The 14,468-nt window shown below is 40.8% G+C and overlaps 1 protein-coding gene across 1 annotated transcript in view; it reads right to left on the reverse strand.

The window, feature by feature from the left end:
* Positions 1–306: 306 nt before the first annotated feature.
* Positions 307–14,468, reverse strand: part of tmem132e (transmembrane protein 132E) — a 295,863-nt gene continuing 281,701 nt past the window's right edge. Inside the window, exon 9 of the mRNA XM_084319694.1 lies at positions 307–2,704. Coding sequence (XP_084175820.1) covers positions 1,628–2,704 — 1,077 coding nt within the window. The 3' untranslated portion in view covers positions 307–1,627. The remainder of the gene's footprint in view (positions 2,705–14,468) is intronic.

A 14,468-nucleotide genomic window follows, 5' to 3' on the forward strand; every position in this document is an offset into this window, starting at 1 on the left:
ATATTGTTCTGACAAAGCACTCTGTATTCAGGTTAGCAGGAAGCAGTGCAACAAATAGGGAATTCTTATGGTGCATAAGACCTGACAACATGGGATGGCTCCACTATACAAAATAATTCACATGTTATTTCTATAATGGGGTGTATCTTCCCTTTCAGATATGGAGTGAAACGTATTTATTCAGCAATCTTCTATTTTAGGGAGGGGGGGGGGGGGGGTATGAGAGTTCTTGCTGTATTTAGGAGGATGATGTGGGGGGGGGGGGGGGGGGGGGGGTGATAGCTCATGTACATTAACACTCTATGATTGTGCACTCAGGTTGCCTGAGACTGAAGGCCTCCAGTCAAGCTTGGTGGAAGTTAGGTAAAAAAATAAAAATAAAAACATCATTGATAGAATAGATGAGGAAAAATAGTACAATTCTACATACTAGCTGACCTCCAGGTCCAACAGTCCCCAGTCCCATAATGTTTTGTTGAAAAGAAGTTGGCTTCGGCTGGTTATGGTATATACACTAGGGACAGCTGTATGCATGTGCGGTAGGCCTGGTGTGGCATGCATGTAATGCATGAGAATATATGTACTTTAGTAATGTCTATGTATGATTAGATAATAATAATAATTACAATACAAACATTTACAAATTTGGAAACAAATTCAGATTGTGCCTCGTGAACTCCCTACATGCAAAGAATGTTGGAGATCTTCACAATATACAAGCTCTCGTCTTTTCCCCACGACGCGTCTGAGATAAGTTGTACCACTTTGGATAGTTGCTCCTGCTACGCTGCCTCTGACTGCCGTGAGATAACAGGGGTGTGTGCCCACTGTGCCGTGATTTAAGTAGTGAACTGTGACCATTTTCATAAGGCATTAAGACTTGTCCAGGAACACATGAACAGGGGCACTAGATGTAAATGTAACATTCTAACCTATGAGATGTAGGGGAATGTAAGGAATGAGTTTGAATACAAATCATGGGTGTGCTGCACCAAGAACAACAATGAATAAGGTTTTGCCATTCAAATAATTATTTCACTACTTTGGCAAAAAACAAGATGACTCCATAACACGTTTTTTTTCTTTTATATATATATTTTTTTCTCCACGCAAGTCTTTGATAGTTAATTGTTCATCAAAGGCCTCTTTGTTGGAGTTCCTACTTGAGAGTTTTGAGAATCTGGCAAATCACAGAGACAAAACTGTACCCGTTCCATACTCCTGTCCATCTCAGGCTTGCAATTTTAATCCCCCCAAAAATGAGAGAACAGCAGCACTTTTTTTTTTAAACCTGGCCACAGAACAACATTTCCCAATGAAATGTCTACTTTCCAACAGGGAAGGAACATCCAGCCGAAGCCAATTTGCTATTGATTGATATCCTCTGGTCTAGTCTTTGGCTTTTCCTCATGTTCGTTTTTTTGCGAGTCCAAAAAGTGTGTGAGCGTGTACTGGGAAATGAGCACTGTGCAAAACAAAATAAAACAACCCCTAACTAAAAAACAAAAACAGTAGTCGGGCTATTTCTTTTGTTTGTGAAAAATTATCTTTCACTAAAAGTGAAAAAAAAGAGAAAAATATAAAGAAAGGTTTCTTTAGAAAGCCGAGGTGCTTCACACCACTTCTCTCAGGCTATTTCTTTTATTCTGCGCATGTAGTCGTGCAGTTCCTCCGGATCCTGGAAGCCCATATCCTGGCAGACCCACTGAATATCCTCTTCATCTGCAATGGGGATAGAGTTGTAGGGCATGTCCTCTGTGGGCAGGGTGGTGAATGTGGTAAACTTGACCCTCTTGCGTTTGGAGGTGGGTGAGCTGGCCTCCTCGCCGTGCTCCTTGGTGGAGCCCCCGGAGCTTCCGTCTCCCCGGCCGTGCACCTGGCTCTGAACGCTGGTCTGGGAGCTGCCACTGCTGTGGTGGTCCCCGTGGCAACAAGTCTGTACGCTCTCCAGTGGGTTACCGGGGCTCTCCACTTGCTGGGGCGAAAGGTCACCCTGGGCCCTGAGGGGCTGTCCGTTCCCAAGGAACACCCAGTGATGAGAGTGGTCCAGGTTGGCCTGGCCTTCGGGAGGGATCCTCTTGTGGCGGTACTTGAGGACAAAGACAATACAGTTGATGAGGAAGACCAGGATGGCCAGACAAAAGACCCCGAGGAGAGCGTACATGCCGATCTCCAGGTCGGTCATGTTGCGAGGGGAGTGGACGAAGTCGTCGTCGTCCTCCTCCTCCTCCTCCTCGCCCTCGGTCGGCCTCTCATGGTGGCTGACGGTGGGGAAGTTGGTGTAGTCGATGGGGACGCTGGCAGGCTGCTCGTTAGACGTTTCATAAAGTCTGCCGCCGACGTTGGGGTCGACGACGGGCCGTCGCGTCACAGGCTCGACCTCGCCCTCGGCGTTCAGGTCCTCCTCGGAGTCGTCCTCCTCGGGGCCAAAGCGAACTTTGACGAAGGCCATGGCGGATGCGATGACACTTTTGCGTTTGGTCTTCTGGCAGGCCTCGCCGATGGTCATCTCCACGCGCAGTATCTCCCCGGAGCCCTCGCCCTCCGCCACCACCACGGGCCAGCGCTGCTGCGGCTCCTGGGACACGGACACGATCTTGTCGTCCAGCGTGGAGGAGTTAAGGTTGTAGTCTTTGGGGTCGAAGAAGGTCAGAGGAGCTGCCGTGCTGTCGCTGAAGTACATCCAGATGGACAAACTGGCCTCCTGTCGAAACAAAAGACAAATGTTGATGCAAGATGCTCCAATAAAATCACAAGTAGACATACAATTCAGAGTTCTCAAAATAGCCTGTATTTTGGCCTGTGTTTACATGTCTCCAAAGAGCGTTTCAGTGGGTTCAGATCCCATTATTTCATGGCCTTGCCTGTGATGTGAATATCTCTGTGCCCAATTGAGCCTTTGATGTCCTCATTGGACTCTTTCCAATCCCCGAATCTCCAGAGCATCTGTGAGCATCAGCAGTACCCTCTGTTCAGTACAAACCACACACAGCATCTCTGAGCATCAGCAGTACCCTCTGTTCAGTACAAACCACACACAGAGAGCCTGCCTCTGATGTGCAACACCACCAACACGCTGTTTAAAACAAACAGAACGAGCGGGTGATGGGGGTGAGCGCTGTTGTCCTGTAGGCGACAACACCACACAATGATGCGCTCTAGTTTTATGTTTTGTAAATCTTAATTTACCATTCACTGCATTTCTGTCCCATTCCCTGCCTTGCTGTCGACAATGGACCTCATTCTCGAACGTACTTACGAGAAAGTTACCAAGAAATGTCTTTGTAACTCGATTTACGAACTTCTTTTTGTAAATTTGCACAAACTCAAAAAGGCAGTCGTAAGTCGGACAGACCGGTGTGCACCTGTTTTTTTAACAGCTTCATTTGGGAGATGTCCTTGGGGATTGTGGTCACTTTGATTCTACAGACATCCTCAGAATTAAATAATTATAATAAAGATAAATACGACTATATCTGGATGCATTGGTGTGCACCCAAGTTTTTATCAGCTTCATTTGGGAGAAGTCCTTGGGGATTGTGGTCACTGCGATTCTACAGACATCCTCGGAATTAAATAGTTATAATGATAATAAATACGACAATATTTGTATCATTAACAATTATGTTTTACATTTATAGTCATGACTCAACAAACCATGTCAGAAAATATATATAGCTACTGTATAGTGGAATAGACTGTATTAATATGCCATATACCGTCTTGTTCTCTATGATATTATTTATATGGCTGTCAGTTTATCGCGTTAATTAGATTAATTAATTACACAGCAAATTATCGCGTTATGAAAATTAACTCAAAATGTATTACAAAAAAATATATATATATAAAAAAAAATTTAAACGTAGAATAAACATGTAGACTTAAAAAAAAAATCCATTTGCATGTTCTTGGTATCTGAATCTATGGATCTCAGGGAATGTATTCCCAGTGTCAGAAATACTGTGTCTGTTACTAGGCTTGAGTAAATTGTAATGAACCAAATGAGAATATCAATTCAATTATTTCTTTTTTCTTTTTTTGTGACTGTGAATAACACCATGCTAAAATTGGCCAGACCTGAAAAATCTAAGCAAATGAATAAAGGGAAGATGATTAAACAGAAGGTTTTGTAGATACAGTACTGAATTCTGCCATCCGGACACATGCAATTTGAAATATGATTATAGAATATAAAATATCAGGCCTAAAATGGTTATGCGATTAAAATGCGATTAATTAGATTAATTAATTACAAATCCTGTAATTATTTAGATTAATTTTTTTAATCGCCTGACAGCACTAATTATTTATTGTTGGTTTTATTTATTTCTATTGCTTCGTGCGCACATCGTAAGAGCCAGTGGAGAAACGGCTTAGTGATGATGCATAATGCATACACACACAAATAAAACCATCAATATATGGAATATTATTATATTACAAACTATACACTATAGCTATATCTGCGCGATTGGGTTTAGTTCTTGTTTATTTATTTATTTTCTCAGAAATGAAGCCTTTAACCACCTGTGCATTGTATATTACTATTGCACTTTACTGTTACATTATGTACTCTGGTTGAATGCCAAACTTATTTTCATTATATTCTACTTGTGCTGTATGATGACAATACATTTGAATCTAATCTAATCTCTTTTTGATCAGTCATAAATTGCTTCCACGCTACGGAGCGTGTGTGTGTGTGTGTACGTATGTACGTACAGTATCCTCACAATATCCTGCATCAGCTGCTGCATCGTTAATAAGCTATAGATTTATATGGAATTCGTTAATCTATTCTTAGCCTATTCCACTATATCTGCGTGATTGGTTTTAGTTCCTATTTATTTAGTCAGTGTGTGTGTAATGCTCACGATGCCTCACTGAGTCATGACTATAAATGCCAAATGTAATTGTTAATGATATATATTGTCATATTTATTATTATAATTATTTAATTCCGAGGATGTCTGTAGAATCAACGTGAATGCAATCACCAACTATTTATCCCAAATTAACGAGAAAGCACTTCCAGTTTAAGAATGAGTGGAGTTTTTCATTCATGGGAACCCAGCTGTGATTATTTTTGCCACCTAAGAAGAATGTTTCACACGTGCAGGAATCTGTAGGAGGATTTTCGTAAATTTGTTAGTACAAACTTTTTACGAAGATAGTTACAAAGATACTTACGAACTTCCCTTATCACTTTTTGGCAGAGTGAATACCGTGAAAATGAACACATTACCGAAATTTCTGTAAAAAAAAAAGTATTCCAACCTTCATTCCAAAGTCATTTTTCAAAGCCCTCGACAGGGCAATGTCAGATTTTATCTGGAATAAACGCCCAGTCCGAATAAATAAAACGGCTTTCCAGAAGCCTAAATCGCAGGGAGGCTTTGCACTACCCAATTTCCTGGCCTACTATTGGGCTGCAAATATTCACAGTATTCTTTATTGGAGTCATTCCCATTACGGACTTTGTCAGTGGGTGCCGGCATGGGTGGACATGGAAAGGGCATCCTGTGCTAGAACATCTTTGCAGTCCTTACTTTGCTCTCCGCTCCCAGTCACAACCTCCCGTACACTGCTCTCCACTCCAACCTCCCAGTACACCAACAACCCCCCTTAGTACAACACTCCCACCGGATCTGGACCCAGTTCAGAAAACACAAAACTTCCACAAAAACGTCCTTTTTCCTCCCTCTATGGTGGATGAAGCTTTCAGCAACTGGTCTAAGAATGGCATTCTGAGCATTTACGATTTGTACCAAGACAGTTCATTTATGTCCTTCAGACAATTGTCCCTAAAGTTTAACTTACCAAAAACATATTTTTTCAGATATTTGCAGATACGTGATTTCGTTAAGAATACATTTGCTCAGTTCCCCCATATACCTCCAAAAACTGTGATTGACCACATCTTGGAGGTGAAGGTTGCAACCAAAGGCTCAATATCTAAACTATATAACATCATATCCTTATCCCTACCTTCTTCAGTATTGGCTATAAGACAGAACTGGGAGTCCGATCTAAATCATCAATTTACAGACAAAGAATGGGAAAATGCTCTTGCCCGAATACACTCTTCTTCAATATGTGCCCGCCATTCACTGATACAGTTCAAGCTCCTCCACCGTCTATATTGGTCAAAGACTAGACTTGCGAAGATAAATCCTGGCATGGATCCCACATGCGACCGGTGCCACCAAGCCCCTGGCTCGCTTATCCATATGTTTTGGCATTTGCAAGCACTGGCCCCTTTCTGGACTTCCATTTTTAAATCTTACTCAGATATCTTTGCTGTGAATGTTGACCCATGCCCTCTCATTGCATTTTTTGGTCTGACACCGGAGAACGCTGCGATATCTATTGGGCAATCCAATGCTATGGCCTTTGCCTCACTCATTGCCAGATGCCTCATCCTATTCAACTGGAAGGCAGCCACTCCCCCTTCACATTTACACTGGATGAGGGATGTTATGTCTCTCATACATATAGAGAAAATCAGATTCACAACACAAGGCCAAACAGATACTTTCCACAAAACATGGCAGCCCTTCCTACTTCATTTCAAAACCCATATGACCTCAATCCCTTCTCCTTCCAAACGTCAGACCCCATGACCCCCCTCCTTCCCCCACCTACCTTTCTGACACTGCTAGTCCACGTATGGCTGGGGAGATGGCATTGTGGTGGTCTAGCTGAGGGTGTTAAATTTACTTTCCATTTAAATAAATTATTTTTTTTATTATATTATCTGGAAATTATGCTACCAAAATGGAGAGTATTACTTATATTATATATTATTATTACTGTTTTTATAATTTCTTTAAATTTTACTTTTTGCGTAGTTTTTTCTGTCACATCTGTATTTATGTTTAATTATTCAAATGTTTTATTTATGTGAATTATATGTATGTTTGTTGTCGCCCTCCTTGGGTGGGATGGGGTGGGGTTAGGGGATAGGAATGTGGAAGGAAATGGAAGATGTATAATTTGAAATTATAACAGAAATGTATACATTTGCATAAATTCTTCAAATTAAAAAAAGATAAACCAAAAAAAATATATACTTACGAACATGTTCGAGAATGAGGTCCAATGACACCATTTCCTCTAGAGGACAGTAAATGCAGTCTAATAAGTAATTGTAAGTAAAACATATGGCAATAAATGTACAATACTTGAGGATGAGGATTCCTTTGTATTTGATTGTATATTTTCAAAATTCCTTATAAGAATTGTATAAATGGGGTGCGGCTGGGTAGCGTAGTGGACTAAGCACTCGCCTACCACCGCAGAGACTCTGGGATTGAATCTAGCTGTCAGCGGTACCTCTGGCTTGGTCAGTTACTAACACAATTGGCAGTGTTAGCAGGTGGGAAGCCGGTGGGGTGTGTGTCCTGGTCATTGTAAACTGTGACTCTTACTGATCCTCTCCCTGTTCAGCAGGGAGAGGATCTGGGGCAAATAGCGTGAACCTCTGCACACGTTACGTTCCCCCAGTGAAACTCCTCGCTGTCAGGTGAAAAGAAGCGGCTGGCGACTCCACATGTATCGGAGGAGGCATGTGGTAGTTCTACACCCTCCCCAGGCCGAAAGTGGGGCAATGCGGGCAACGGAATTGGCATAACGACTAAATTGGGATTGGTGAAAAATACAGAAAGCCCAAAAATAAATATAATCAAAAAAATTATTGTATAAATGGATTTACTGTCATATGGTCTACTTAACACTTTAACTGCCAGAAGACGAGTTTAGGCGTCCTTCCCCGCCATGCTCAAGTTGCAGAAGATGCCGTAACTCGTCTTTGATATCAATATTTCAAAAATCTGTGATCGGATTCATATTTCCCATCCGCTGGCCTGAGACCCACCAAAAAGCCCCACTGAACCCTCTAGCGGTTCAAGAGCGCCATCTGGTGGCCGATCGGCGCAATCGCCTAACAGGAAGTTACTTGGACGATGTGCTATTCACCCATATTACTTCCGGGCACTCGGTATAGGTTCCGGCACTCTAGCTCGTCACAATACATAGCGATCCGTTGCCAATAACTCGATAAACAACATGATTTGGACGTATATACTATTATACAAGCTGGAAATGGACCGGATATTTTTACATCCCATAATGGAAAACTGTCTACCCCACGCTGATCGCCCAACGGCCCGTGGAGACTGGGGTGAGTTTTAGCGTGTAATAGTTCCGTGTTCGACACTAACTGCTATGATGAACATTTTACCCACATTAGATGAATGGTATAACGCTGCCCACGGAATTATAAACGCCCCCTCGCCCATCCGGTCAACATCAGATGACGTGTAGTAACTTCCAGAAGTCCGTCCAGTTGGATTTTTTTATATCGCGCCGATTGCTATCAAACTGTATTTGATCATCAATATAATGCATTTGGGGCTATAAATCACGTTCTGGAGAAAGCTGCAGAAAGAGATGAAAACATACTTATACTTTAGATCATATTTTAGTATGAATATGTGAATGAAAAAGTTTAACGTTCATACACCCTGAACAATACATATCGGACATTGAATGGGCCCTAATAATGGCAATTTAGCAATAGAATTTAAAAAGTTATAGCCCTGCAAAGAAGGGGAACTTTTCCATAGACAAATAGAGCTGGCAACCTATGGTATATCATGAATTTAGCCTTAGGCAATCAAAGTTTTGTTTAGTAGTCCATAAATCATATGTTGACAACACCAAGAATTGTCAAAACAAAATATGCCCCTCAATTATACACCTGGCTGTATAATTATGAGATGAGTAAGGCAATGCTATTTGAAAGTACAAACTATATGTTTTGTATACAACTTTCTAAATGCAGAACTATTATGTTTCTTATCTTTTTTCGTATGGGATAAGAATAGGAACTCTAGTCTGACTCATGACCTGAGTTTACTGAAATGATGCAGTAAATAACACATATCTATTTGTGGTCTGGAACAAAAGCGAGGGACAGTATGACAATTACTCATAATTGTTGAGAGACAATTATAAAAAGGGGCACTCATGCAAACGCTCTAAACAGTTTTGCACGCATTCATTTAGTTTGACAGTTATTGAGAGTGGTGTCATCTGGGATGTTGAATCCTTGTGTTGTGTTAATTACAGCCCAATGAAATGATACTGGTACTAGCAGTCCCTATATATTGCTCATTTTTCATCTACATTATTTCATGGGGCTGTAATTAACACAAGGATCCAATGTCCCTGATCCAGGAATGGATGCTGCTCCATCTCGTCTCCCCTCTCCTTTCTGCCATGCCACACACTGTATACTGTCGAACAAAGCATATATTTCATAAAAAAGAATGATTGCTTGGCAATGCTTTTACCTGTACCTGGACTATATCATTAACTTGCCTTGCCCCGCCTATGTCACCATGCCTCCTCTTGACATGGCCCTTTATTTCACTCACATGTTAGAGCTGTTGACAGGAGAACATGGTGATTCATTTTCTCTCACTGAGCTCTTTAGTTTCTGACCAAGAAGGTAAATCCTGTTACAGAATAGAGTAGATTAGCAGAAGTAGCCTATTATTATTATTATTATTATTATTATTATTATTATTATTATTATTATTATTATTATTATTATTATTATTATTATTATTATTATTATTATTATTATTATTATTATTATTATTATTATTATTATTATTATTATTATTATTATTATTATTATTATTATTATTATTATTATTATTATTATTATTATTATTATTATTATTATTATTATTATTATTATTATTATTATTATTATTATTATTATTATTATTATTATTATTATTATTATTTTATTATTATTATTATTATTATTATTATTATTATTATTATTATTATTATTATTATTATTATTATTATTATTATTATTATTATTATTATTATTATTATTATTATCAGTAGTAGTAGTAATAATAGTAGTAGTAGTAGTAGTAGTAGTAGTAGTAGTAGTAGTAGTAGTAGTAGTAGTAGTAGTAGTAGTAGTAGTAGTAGTAGTAGCAGTAGTAGTAGTAGTAGTAGTAGTAGTAGTAGTAGTAGTAGTAGTAGTAGTAGTAGTAGTAGTAGTAGTAGTAGTAGTAGTAGTAGTAGTAGTAGTAGTAGTAGTAGTAGTAATTGTGGTGGTAGTATTAGTAGTAGTAGTAGTAGTAGTAGTAGTAGTAATAATGGGAACATTAGTAGTAGTAGTAGTAGTAGTAGTAATAGGAACATTAGGGGCTGGGCGATACAGCCTCTAAATGATATCACGATATTTTTTGGCTATGTCACGATACACTATATACATCGCAATATTTTGAGATTTCCTCTAAAGCACTTAAAGCATCATTTTCCAGCCTCAGGATTTTAGCACTTTCAGTGACAGTCACCCACACAGCGTGATACGAGAGTGAGAGAGAGAGAGAGAGAGAGAGAGAGAGAGAGAGAGAGAGAGAGAGAGAGAGAGAGAGAGAGAGAGAGAGATAGATGTAAACAGGGCTGTCTCTCTCTCTCCCTGACAGTGCGACGCGCGCGTACTGTATGTATTTGTGCTCTGTCGCGAGGGTGTATTTCTCCCTCTCTCTCTCGTTCGCTCGCGCTACAACCACAGAGCCAATCGGATCACTATCCGCTCCATCCTCGCCACGTGACGTCACCATGCGAGTCAAATCAGAATGACCTGATTTTTCCGACCAGGAAATGGTCTGAGCTGAATGAGAGCAATCCGCCAATATGGTATTTAGAGACACAGACACATTGATACTAACTACTATTACTATAATACAATGCTAGACACTGAAAAAAGACATTTATAATGCATGTCACCTTTAATGATGTTACTGTAGTGGCTACTGTCATAATTCACGGCGTTCTAGCCTACATGGAAGGACTGTTGTATACTACATCTCCTGTGACTCTTAGCGGGGTATGACGTAGCTTAAGAGAGACTAGTGAAAGTGAGGAATGGAAGCGTTGTTAGCTAGCTTAATGCTAACGTTAGTTAAAAAGGTTTTTAACCGCGACGGGCATATAGTAATGGCAAGGATTACGTGGACGTGTTGCTCGCGGAGTTTACATAGAAACAGAGCGACTCGCAAGAGGAGTTATCACAGGCTGTAGAACGCAGGACTGAAGAGCTCACGTTACACGTTGCGCATGTAATGACTGAAGCCGCGTTTTGATTATGTCATCACAACAACACATTACACCGGTTCCTGACAGGCAGCGAGCGAGCGAACTGGAGACAAAATTGGGCGCGACACTGTCCTGATATGACGCAGCGCTTGTCCGAGTGTGTCTGTGTGTGTGTATTTACCTTGAAGCACAGGGGCAAAGCAGCCTGCGATTCTCGACCAATAAAAAGTGTTTAGGGGCGGGACTCTGCCGCGTAATCGCTCAACTAGAGACACAGCGAGCGAATATTTGAGGGGGGAGCGACATCGCCGCTCAGTTTGCTGTCGCTCGCGGTAGGTCAAGATAGTCTGATTGAAACGAATACATTTTAATCATTTTCGCAATCACGCTCGCTCGCGTCGCTCCCTGTCAGGAAGGGGTGTAAGGTTACGAACGTAACCCTGTTCTTTGACATTCAGTGATATTTCTTCGGTGCTAAAACCCTTTCGGCCGAAAGCCAACAGTGCCTTTTTGAACAATTTTCGGCCGATAATTTTCGGTGGCCGAATATTCGGTGCATCCCTACTTTGAAGCATACAGTCACGCCAACATGACGATTAAAATAGTCCCTGCAACATATGTCTGCATTAAACCATGAAGATGCTTTAAAAAATAATTGAATTAAAAGTTTCTAAAGGGTCGGCTAGGTGGTGTAGTGGGCAAGGCGCTCGCCATCAACGCTGGAGACGCTGGGTTCAAATCCAGCTCTCGGCATTGCTATCAGCTTGGCTGGTCGTTCATACTAACACAATTGGCAGTGGGAAAGCTGATGGGTGGGTCCTGGGCGTTGTGGACAGCGACCCCTACAGTTCGGTTGGGGCGCCTGCACAGCAAGGGTAGGATCTGGAGGGAGGTAGTGTGTCCTTCCACACGTTACACTCTCCCGGTGAGAATCTGCGCAGCCAGGCTGGCTGCCGGCTGGCTGCACATGTGTCGGAGGAAAGCATGCAACAGTCTCCGGCCTCCCGGACCAACAGTAGGGGGGGAGTGCGCAACAACCAGGAAGGGGGTTGGGAATTGGCATAACGACTAACAGTGGGATGGGAGAAAAATCGGAAAAAAATTATAAAAAAATAAAGTTTCTAAAAATCTAAAAGAGTAGTCTACAGACACACTAATACAGAAAAAATTTATTTTGTTTAGTTTAGTGTTTTTTTTATACAAGACAATTTATATAAAAACTCTTGGGTGCCTAAGGCTTTTGCACAGTTGTTTTCTATCCACTTTAGCCAAAAATACACACACACTACTGTGAGAAGATAATAATAATTTGTATTATCGGCAATGTTATAACATCCTACTGGTAAAGAAAACACTGTAAAGGTGTGTGTGCATCATCATCATATATATATTTACTTTTTAATTGCATGAAACATTATGAAGTATTCTCTTATGCCGCTTTTCCACTGTCTGTGTGGTACCTACTCGACTCGGTAGTACCCCCCATAGATATATATAAAGACGTACCCCCCCGTCAGTGTGCTTGGGCGCCGTGACGTCATCTTCAACGCGACACACACGGACAATGGAGGATTTCGATGCTAGCTATCAAGCTATGAATCCAGTGCCTTATTAGCTAATTTACGCTAGCCGCAATGCTAACGGTTAGAACGCGAGGCTACTATTTGAATTGAATACTTTATTTTGACACAAATCGTATGACAAAAAAAACATTTTAAAAGACAAGACAATAACAGTGTCAATAACGCAGGTCAAAAATTGATAAAACACAATAAAGCCAAGGCTTGTTTCCATTGTGGTCCATACATGGAACATAAAAAGGCACAGAAACACAAATGGACATGTACACTGACAGGACACATTCTAAAAAAAAAAAATTATAAAAACACCTAACCTGACAACTCATACAGTTAACTAATGTTAAAAGAAAATCCGCAAACCCTTAAAAGCAACTCATGATAAAAGAAATAAAAGCCAAGTTATGATAAAAGAGATAAAAAAAACATTCTAAGACCAATTTGAGTTGCTGCTGAGCCATGTTTTTAGGGCGGATTTAAATCCGAGAGGGGAGTTCAGGAGTTTTAAAAATGTTGGCAGGGCATTCCACATTACCGTAGCAGAGTAAAAAAATGCATCTTTCCCCATGCATGTCCTGACTCTCGGCGGGACCAGGTCCGTGGGGCTTCCTCTTGTGGCGTGTTTGTGGACATCTCCTACTTTATTAAAATACCAGTTCATCTGTCTCGGCGCCTCCATATACCATTTCCGTTTCTGAATAAAACACGTATTAGTTAGTAGGGCTAATGTTTAAACTCGCTAAACTCTCTCCACTTCTCTCACTCTCTCGTATCCACGTTCCCTGTTTCCTCCAAACAAACCTGTGGCACCGCCTCTCCGTCTCTGGGTGTGTGCGTGCGTGTATGTGACGTAAGTTGGGGCGAGTGTGTGTGCATTTTTTTTCTGTGAGGGAGAGACAAGAGAGTAAAGTACTGCGCCAAAGTAAGTCTCATCTCAGCCGCGGCGGCTTAAAAACTGACATGAGGGATTGTGAGAAACATCACGATATCCACGATACGTTTAAAAAGTGTATAGTTTATTAACTGTACCCGATATTTATTTAATATCGTCATATCGCCCACCCCTAAATGTCATAGTAGTAGTAGTAGTAGTAGTAATGTAGTAGTAATAATAGGAACATTAGTAGTAGTAGTAGTAATAGGAACATTAGTAGTAGTAGTAGTAATAGGAACATTCGTAGTAGTAGTAGTAGTAGTAGTAGTAGTAGTAGTAGTAGTAGTAGTAGTAGTAGTAGTAGTAGTAGTAGTAGTAGTAGTAGTAGTAGTAGTAGTAGTAGTAGTAGTAGTAGTAGTAGTAGTAGGTTCTGCGAAGCAAGGAATATTCATTCTGCTCTCGTAACTCTATCTCCCGCGCTTCCTCACATACTTACATCTACCCTGAAACCTGAGTATTCCACTCAGACACGAGGCATGAGGCCTGGAGAGAGGAAAACATTACAATTCTTGATGTCACCCATCTTACGAATTCACATTATGTTCTTCCCGTGCCCCAGGACAGTTCAGTCTGTACTTGTGAACACACACCACTCTCAGAGAGAGAGATATCGCTCCAAGCGGTGATGCAACTGGGATGTAAAATCTGGGGCTGCTCCAAAGACAATGGATGGGTCCTCTGACTTTGTGAGACCATAAAATGTTTGTGTGAGTACTTGAGATTTACATTATAGCATTGCTGATCCAGAATGAGAACATTTCTCATATGCAATATACAACTCATTTAGGTGTAAGAGCTCACACAGACATTTTATGATCTCA

Source organism: Notolepis coatsorum, assembly GCF_963971535.1.
Source record: "Notolepis coatsorum genome assembly, chromosome: 8".
Classification (NCBI taxonomy): Eukaryota; Metazoa; Chordata; class Actinopteri; order Aulopiformes; family Paralepididae; genus Notolepis; species Notolepis coatsorum.